At 35.0% G+C, this 8,257-nt stretch overlaps 1 protein-coding gene across 1 annotated transcript in view; it reads left to right on the top strand.

Annotated features, from left to right (window-relative positions):
• Positions 1 to 8,257, top strand: part of ERP44 (endoplasmic reticulum protein 44) — a 74,361-nt gene that overhangs the window by 21,925 nt on the left and 44,179 nt on the right. The window contains exons 3-4 of the mRNA XM_012638268.1: positions 1,688 to 1,756; positions 6,455 to 6,570. Of these exons, the coding sequence (XP_012493722.1) occupies positions 1,688 to 1,756; positions 6,455 to 6,570 (185 nt within the window). The remainder of the gene's footprint in view (positions 1 to 1,687; positions 1,757 to 6,454; positions 6,571 to 8,257) is intronic.

The raw sequence follows: 8,257 nt of genomic DNA, 5'->3' as shown, positions 1-8,257 counted from the left end.
CTGTATAAACAGTGTATATACAGAAAAAATAAAATCTTAGTTACCTAGAATATATGAAGAGCTGGCATTCTGATTGATTCCATAGCTCACTGAATTAATGTACTTTTGGTTTTGAGTTTTAGTAAAATTTCTTAAAATATGTAAATCTTCTTTCCTGTGTTATAAGTATGGTAATACTTTCAATCTTTTTTATTTCTTTGCCTTGATGTAGACACCATTCTTAACAATTCATAAAGTTTTTTGCTAAAGCCTACTTAGTGGCTGACGGTTCCCACTGTGTAGTAAATGTTAATGACCTTAGGACACAGCCTAGAAATTTTTTTCTTTATTTTACTTTAATGAAGTCACCTACTTTGATCTCTTTTATTGTCGTTGGTCTAATTAAGTTCAGTAAGTAATTTACAGAATGCTTTGTTTGCTGACAGCCTGATTGTAGATACAATTAACTTGGGAAAACCATTTCTCCTTTTTAAAAATAGTAAAGGGAAGGTTGCAGATGCAGTTGATAGAAAATCACAACTTAGGAGCTTTAAGAAAATGTACAATTTTCTTAATGATTTCTTCTTCTTCTTTTTTTAAAAACATCTGTTTCAGCTACTGGTTTACACATAACAAAACCAAAAGTAATGAAGTAAAAAGAGTTATAACATTCATTGAGCATCATATATTTTGTGCTCCTAAAGTTTTAAATGCTAATGAGTCTATTCCCATCTTACAGGATCTCTTTAGAGCTGTGGTTCCATAAACTTTAGCATGTATCAGAATCACCTGGAGGGCTTACTAATTAATATCTATACTGCTAGCCCTGACCCCTAGTTTCTCACAGAAACTGTTAGATCCCCCTCTCCCCACCAAGAATTTGCATTTCTGTGAGTTCTTAGGTGATGCTTCTGGTCCAGGAGCCACAGTTTGTGAACCACTGCTTAAGAGTGTATAAGCAAACGAATAGAAAGTGCTTTGAAGGTAAAAAAGGAAGAAGGGAATTGAAACTGACATGCTATTCTCACTCCTGTCATCTTCTAGATTCTAGAATATCTTTGTGTTTTATTTTCATAGGTGCTTGAGAAGTTTGTTTCTCTGAATTAGGTTTAGGCAAAAGAAACAGTGCTACATCTTTCTCATATCTTCACAGTCTGATATGCAAATGATAAGTTATTTTTGCAATAGAAAATAACTGTTAAGTGGACAGGAACCAGAAAAAGAGCATCTTCTGCAATGCTGTTGTAGATTACATGTTGCCAACTAGGTGGGACATCTGAGATTTAGAAATAGTTAGTTATACAGGTCTATTCTGTGAAATAGGATTTTACTTAAAGGTCTAATTCTCAGTTATTCACAAATATGGAAGATCAAAAAATGGATTATTAAAATTCAGATTGTGCACTTTATTTTTTATGAGAGTCGACCATTTAGTAGCTTACTTGCATGATCTGGATTTGATTTCCCTTTTGCTTTATAATCGTTTAAGATACAATGAAGGCATAAAGATGGAGGGTATAGAGAGAAGAGATAGGGACTCCCACAAATTGTATAAGTCATGGATGGATGACTCTTACGTGTGGGTTTCTGAGTAAGAGGTAACTTAATTGTTACAGTTATTTTAGTGGGCCCTTATAATGGGAAGAGATCATGATGAAAACTTTCTTTAATTATGTTAAGATTATGTAGATACATAAAAATAACTTAGCTTGTTTGGTTTTTGTTTTTCAATTTCAGACAATGCTGATGTTGCTTTAGTAAATTTTTATGCTGACTGGTAAGTCATCTTGTTTTAACTTTTTTTTTTTTTGGCATCACTTAATTATTTTTTAGTTTTTATTTTGTAACTTGTTAAGGGTGAATTTGTCTTTGCTGGAAAGGGGTGGTTAGGGAAGCCTATTTCTATTGCAAGACAGTGTTCCATACACAGAATTAATTAAGGTTCATCCACAAATGAAGCAGTTTAATTTGGTGAGGATTTCTGTAAGAGAGAAATATAACTGATTTCATGATCCCCTATCTTAAAATAGAAACAGGTAACATAAAAACTGAAATATAATCCCCGTCTGCAAAGAAGGAACATACAGTGCAATTCTGTTCGTCCCAACCTTGGAAGGAATGCAGTGTTTGAGTGTTTGTAGGTCAGGATTTGGGTGTGGCAAGTTTAGAAGGAAAAATAATGTTGACATTTTTTAACTTATACAATTTGCTACCTCTTCCAGGAAGCCTTTACTCCTTCCTTTGGCTGAATCAGATCCTGTCTTCTGTGTTTATGTGGTACCCTATGTATCACTTTCTGTTTCTTACTAAATGTTTTGTCTTTTCTTCTTTGTTTGTGCCCTAGCAAACAAACTTTGAAGGCAGATGCTGGCATTCTCAGCATCTAGAACAAAGACATGAGGCATAGTAAAAGAATGTGGCATGAGGATTTAAAGAAGGGAGATTTAGCTGAAGACAAGTTTGAAACACTGGCATATTCTTTATTCCTAGACACGCTATCTTATTTGACCCTTTAAAGCTTACTGTTAATACCTATTAGCTGCCACTACCTATTTCAGGCCACAGTCCTGCAGTTTACCTAGAATTCCTGCAACAGTCTCCTCATTTGTTTTCTGTGCCTCTAGTCTTATGTATCTCCATTCTTTTCTCTACAGTGTAAGGCAAAGTTCTCTTTCCTACAGTGCAAATTAGATTAGTTTATACTCCTTCTTAAAACCCTTGAATGGTTTTCCATTCCCTTTGGGTTAAAGTTCCAATCCTTCACTTTGGCCTAGAACCCCCCTCATGACCTGGTCCCTTCCTCCCTCTGCAACTATATCCCTTGCCTCTCTTCATTGCATATTCCACTCCAGTTATACAGAGCTTCTTTTCAACTCCTGTAAAATTCTGTACTTCATCACTGGACCAGTTGTGATATTTCCCCTGCCTGGATGGATCACTCTTTTCTCACCTACTTCTTAATCAAGTCCTAATCATCTTTAAGTCTTAGATTAGATGCCACTTTCTCTAAGTCACCTTCCTAAATGAATATGCCTGCCCCTACTCTGAAGTCAGATTAGGAACCCTTCTGTATTTCCCATAACACCCCATACTTACCCAATTATAACACTCATATGTTATAATCTAGTTGGTGGCTCCCTACTACATTGTTTGCTTTGTGAAAATAGTTACTGTGGCTATATTTTTTTAACATTAGTCCCCAAGCACTTTGCATAATATGTGGCTGATAAGTGCATAATAAATAAATACTGAGTGTATGTACGGTGTGGGTATTTAAAGAACTTTTGTAAAAAGTTGAAGATACACAGAGAAAATACCATTTATAAAATATGTAACAAAGGTAGCATTTCCCAAGGCAAATTAGGATTGTCCATATGTATTCATAGCCACAAAGTTTGGTAGATCATTCAATCCATTTTAAAAATAAGAAAACTGAGATCCAAAGGAGTAAAGCACTTTCCCAAGGTTATCTGACTAGATGGTGGCAGAGGGAAAACTAGAACGAAGTTCTCTTTTGACTGAGGGCTTTTGTGTGTTATAAGAAAGAGTAATAGAATGTGCTACTGACCTTTTTGCAAAAACTAAATTGGAAATGTGGACTAATTTCAGTTATTTGAGAAAACATACTAGCTAAAGAATACCTTGAGTTATTCATAAATTAGTACTCTTCTGTTCAACTGAAAAAACTTGGGTAACTGGCTGTAGGACATAGACTTATATTGTGTGGCCTCAAAGGCTAGACTCTTGAGTTCCCTCTGAAAGGTATGGATGTGGCACAGTTTAAGAATTCTCTAATAGAGCTGCCTAAAAATAACTATTATGCCTCAGAGAGTAATAAACCATAGTAAGTGTTTAATAATGCTGTTATGTGCCAGACTCTTTATATACATTGTTTTTAATGCTCAGAACTACCCTCCAGGTAGGTATTATAATTTCCATTTTAGGTTGAGGAAATTGAGGCTCAGAAAGGTCATACGGCTAGTAAGTGGTGGAACTGGGATTTAAACTCAGGTATGTCTGACTCCAAAGCTTATTTCCCCCCAGTAGGCCATATTAGTAAGTGCCCCCAAAGTGTCTCTGCAAAGACTTTTACTTATTTGGTTGATTTCTTAAGGATTAATTTAAGCAGTAGATTGGAAATTGGGTTTAGATAACCCTAAGGCCCTTTAATAGGTTCATTGCTTTTATGATGTTTCTTTTATAAATGTAACATTTCCATGTTAGTGGATACATGTGTATGAAGGTACAGTAATATTGGAAATGAACTTTTATTTCATCTTCCTCTTCCGCTTTTTGGTACAGGTTGAGTATCCCTTGTCTGAAATGCTTAGGACCAGAAATGTTTCAGATCTTTTCAGATTTTGAGTATTTGCATTATACTTACTGGTTCAGCATTCCTAATCCAAAAATTCGAAATCCTAGATGCTCCTATGAGCATTTCCTTTGAGCATCATGTTGATGTTCAAACAGTTTCAGATTTTGGAGCATTTCAGATTTTGGGTTTTTGGATTAGGAATACTTAACCTGTATTAAAACTGATTCTATTTTGCACATGAACCCATGCTTAAATACTTAAGGGGAAGCAAACTGAACAATGCAGATGGAAGAAGCCCTTGATATGTGTCTAAAGACTACTTCTTCTAACTTCTTTCAGAAGAAGCCTGTCCACTAATTCTGTACTAGGCCATATCCAAGTTCTTCAAGAAACCATTAATCAATCCCCACTCCTTGCCTAGCGCTGCCCTCTAGCTACCCTATTTTCAGCAAACTGTAAGAACCCACAATCCTGGGTCCTAGCTTCTCCAGTTCCTCCATTCTATCAATTTATTCATTTAACAGACCACTATTGAATGCTTATTAGATTACGTAGTCAAATAAGACACGGTCCATGATGTCCACAGACCCCACCCACCTATCCCAGATGGGAAAGATTTAAGAATGCTAAAAGAGGAAAGAGCCACTTGAAAGCAAGAGATTGAAGATACAGATTGTGTCTCCTTGATATATTCTAGGACATCTCCTTAGGAAGTCAGGTGAGTGGGCTAGAAGAGATACATACAAGAAGAAATAGGGAGGAAGCATAATGTTTGCATCCTTTCACAGGCTTTACAATATTTTTATTGAATTATAGCTAATATGACCTGATCATGTGTGGATCAAACAGTTCACGGGCTTCATTTAAGTAAATTTCCTGGTGGAAAAGAGCTCTGGAAGCAATAGTAGCAATTATAGTTCTTTGTTTACATATCCTCAATACCTTTTCCATAAGAGAATGACCATTCTAACCCAGCTGGTTGTATACTGATTCTAATTCTTCTTTCCTTTCTTATCAAGTCCCTTTAATGACCCAGAATGTATATAGTCATGCACTGCATAACAACATTTAGATCAATGACAGAGGTCCCATAAAATTATAATACCATATTTTTACTGTACCTTGTCTATGGTTGAGATACACAAATACTTACCACTATATTACAGTTGCCTACAGTATTCAGTATACTTATATGCCATATAGGTTTATAGTCTAGGAGCAGGCTATAAGTGTGTAGTAGGCTATAGGTGTGTAGTAGGCTCTACCATCTAGGTTTGTATAAGTACACTTTATGATGTTTGCCCAATGAAGAAATCACCTGATACATTTCATCTCCTAGGGTGTATCCCCGTTGTTAAGTAATGCACGACTATATTTGTGAAGTGGTTGGCCTGATTAAGGGACAGTCAGAACTAGAAGTAACAAGTTCCTGGAATATTATGGGGTCTGTGCCCAATTTTTAAAGTAAAAGAAAAAAAAAGGTAAATATAGACAGGAAGTCTTGTTTAGAAATTTATTAAAATGTTTGCTTCTGGACTTAATATTTTGAGTATGTTTACAGATATAAAAGCCCATTTTAACGAGATAAATTTTGAGGGGAACCAGTTCATCACATACCATGTATCCTTTTAATACAACTTATTTAGTATGCTAACTTGCCTGTGAGATTTGATTGAACTGGCCAGGTAGATTGATCTAATATTTATTATTAAAAGATTAATATTTAATATTAAAAGATTTTTTTACAGTAGCCTAAAAATATGTTCAATTATTTAGAGGAAGCTAATTTCTTTTATGAATGGTGAAGCCTCAGTAGTTATAAGGCCTAGCAGTACATCTTCGAGGACTTATTTCAGACTTATTTCATGGCCTCTGCAAAAGCTCCTTAGCTGTGTGCTCCATAATACTGGCAATTACCTTAAGGTGAAAAAAAACCAATGTCTTTTAGTTATTTATACAGTCTTAGAATTGGAGTACAGTCTTTGAATTCAAAATCGTCTTCCTCTCCATTGAATGACATCAGAATCCATAATTAAATTACATATGTGATTCTCTTGTGGACTTGTTTATTGTACCTATACTAAGTATCAGTGGGTGATAACTAAATTAAGATTTTATTACTTCTTTTCATTTCTAATTGGTGTCCTTTTCCATGTATAGGTGTCGCTTCAGTCAGATGTTGCATCCAATTTTTGAGGAAGCTTCTGATGTCATTAAGGAAGAATATCCAAATGAAAATCAAGTCGTGTTTGCCAGAGTTGATTGTGATCAGCACTGTAAGTACCTTAATAGGACATCTGGAAAAAACTGTCCTATCCCTACCTCTCCTGCACGCACATTCTCTCTCTCTCTCTCTCTCTCTCTCACACACACACACACACTCTCTCTGTCTCTTTTCTTTTTTTAAATTCTCTGCTTTAACTGGAGAACAATCTGAAAAGATTCTAGTGACCTTGGTTAAATTGTTACAATTTAATTTTTATGTTCTTATAACACTACTTTCCATTTTGATGTGTAAAGGATTTTTTTTTAATTAAAATATAGTGGGTCAAGCATGGGGATAGTAACTAGCAATGTTTTCTACCAAAGCAAATACGAAAATCAATGAATAAAATTGAAATATAGTTTTAGAAGAAAAAAATGGATTTGTTAGGTTTAGAATCATGTGTAAGTACCATTTATTTGTAGTCATTTCAAATAAGATAGTCTCAGATTTTTGTGTGTTTTTGTTATTTTAGAGAATCTACTAAGATTGACCTAGACCAACTTTGAGGTGTAATTAGCTATAGTTATTATTTATAATTATTGAGAGTATTTAGAAACTTGGGTTAGACTCTTAAAATCCAGTCTCTTGAATTTTGCTTGTCCTAGTAGGGCATTCTCTGTAACATCTTCATGGTTTTCCACATACACCACACATTTCTCTAGCTTGAACTGGTGAGCTTGCTAGTGGTATTTCCTTCTGAATGCTCCCATTACACTTGAACTTTCCTCTTTCATAGCACCAAACTCATTGTATTGGGTAGTTATGGTTCATGTGTCTTAGTTGTGTCATCAGCTGCATTGTCAGTTCTTCAAGGCAGGAATTTTTTTCTTTCCTTTTTTTTAATGCTTTCCTTTAAGTGGAGACCAAACCACTCATTAATCTCTGTATCTCAAGCATCTAACAGTTTCTGGGAGACAGAGACTGCTCAGTAAAAGCTTGTTGCATTGAGTTACTGGTAAGTTGGCCTGAACACAGAGCTGTCTTCCATTCTGCAAGTTTTCTATCCTCTGTACTTAACCCACTGATTAGAATTTGTGTGTGTGTGTGTGTGTTTGTACATACTAACTTTTCATTTTACTGATGAGGAAATGGAAGTAAAGTGGCTTAACCATTGTTAAACTTAATGCTGTCAGGCCAGAATTAGAATCCTGATTTCCTGACCAAATGCCTTCACAGACCTATTTGGGGATTTATTGGTGTAGCTTTGTGCTAGGCAGAAAAGCATTTTCTAACAGCAAATCATTTTAAAGTCTTATAAGCCATACCCCATATTTCTTGTCTGCTGAAATTCAGAACTAGATAGGATGGAGGGAGCAATATGAGACTGTCAGTATAAGCATGGACTACATTTTCACACATCTACAAAAATCTACAAAGGTAGATTTTTCTTCTACCTTTCACTGATGCAGAACATGATGCTTTTGGTATGGAGTCTCGTTTTAAATCTTTCTATTCTTTACATATTTAATCAGATATTCCAGTGCAGATAACAGTTCCTACTTTTACTGAATTTGAACCATAAAACCTGAAATTATGCTTTCAAGCTTACAGTCATTGGGAAGAAAAACTGCTATTTATATTGTTGAATGAGAATTTCATTTATTCTGTCTTTTAAACAGATTAACTTACTTTTGAAATAAATCTGACATCATTCCTAATAAATATTCTTTTTATGGGAGCAAATAGCCACAGTTTAG

This window comes from Propithecus coquereli, unplaced genomic scaffold, assembly GCF_000956105.1.
Source record: "Propithecus coquereli isolate 6110/MARCELLA unplaced genomic scaffold, Pcoq_1.0 Scaffold128, whole genome shotgun sequence".
Classification (NCBI taxonomy): domain Eukaryota; kingdom Metazoa; phylum Chordata; class Mammalia; order Primates; family Indriidae; genus Propithecus; species Propithecus coquereli.
Note: the sequence above shows the minus strand (reverse complement) of the source record. Positions and strands in the feature narration are given on the sequence as shown.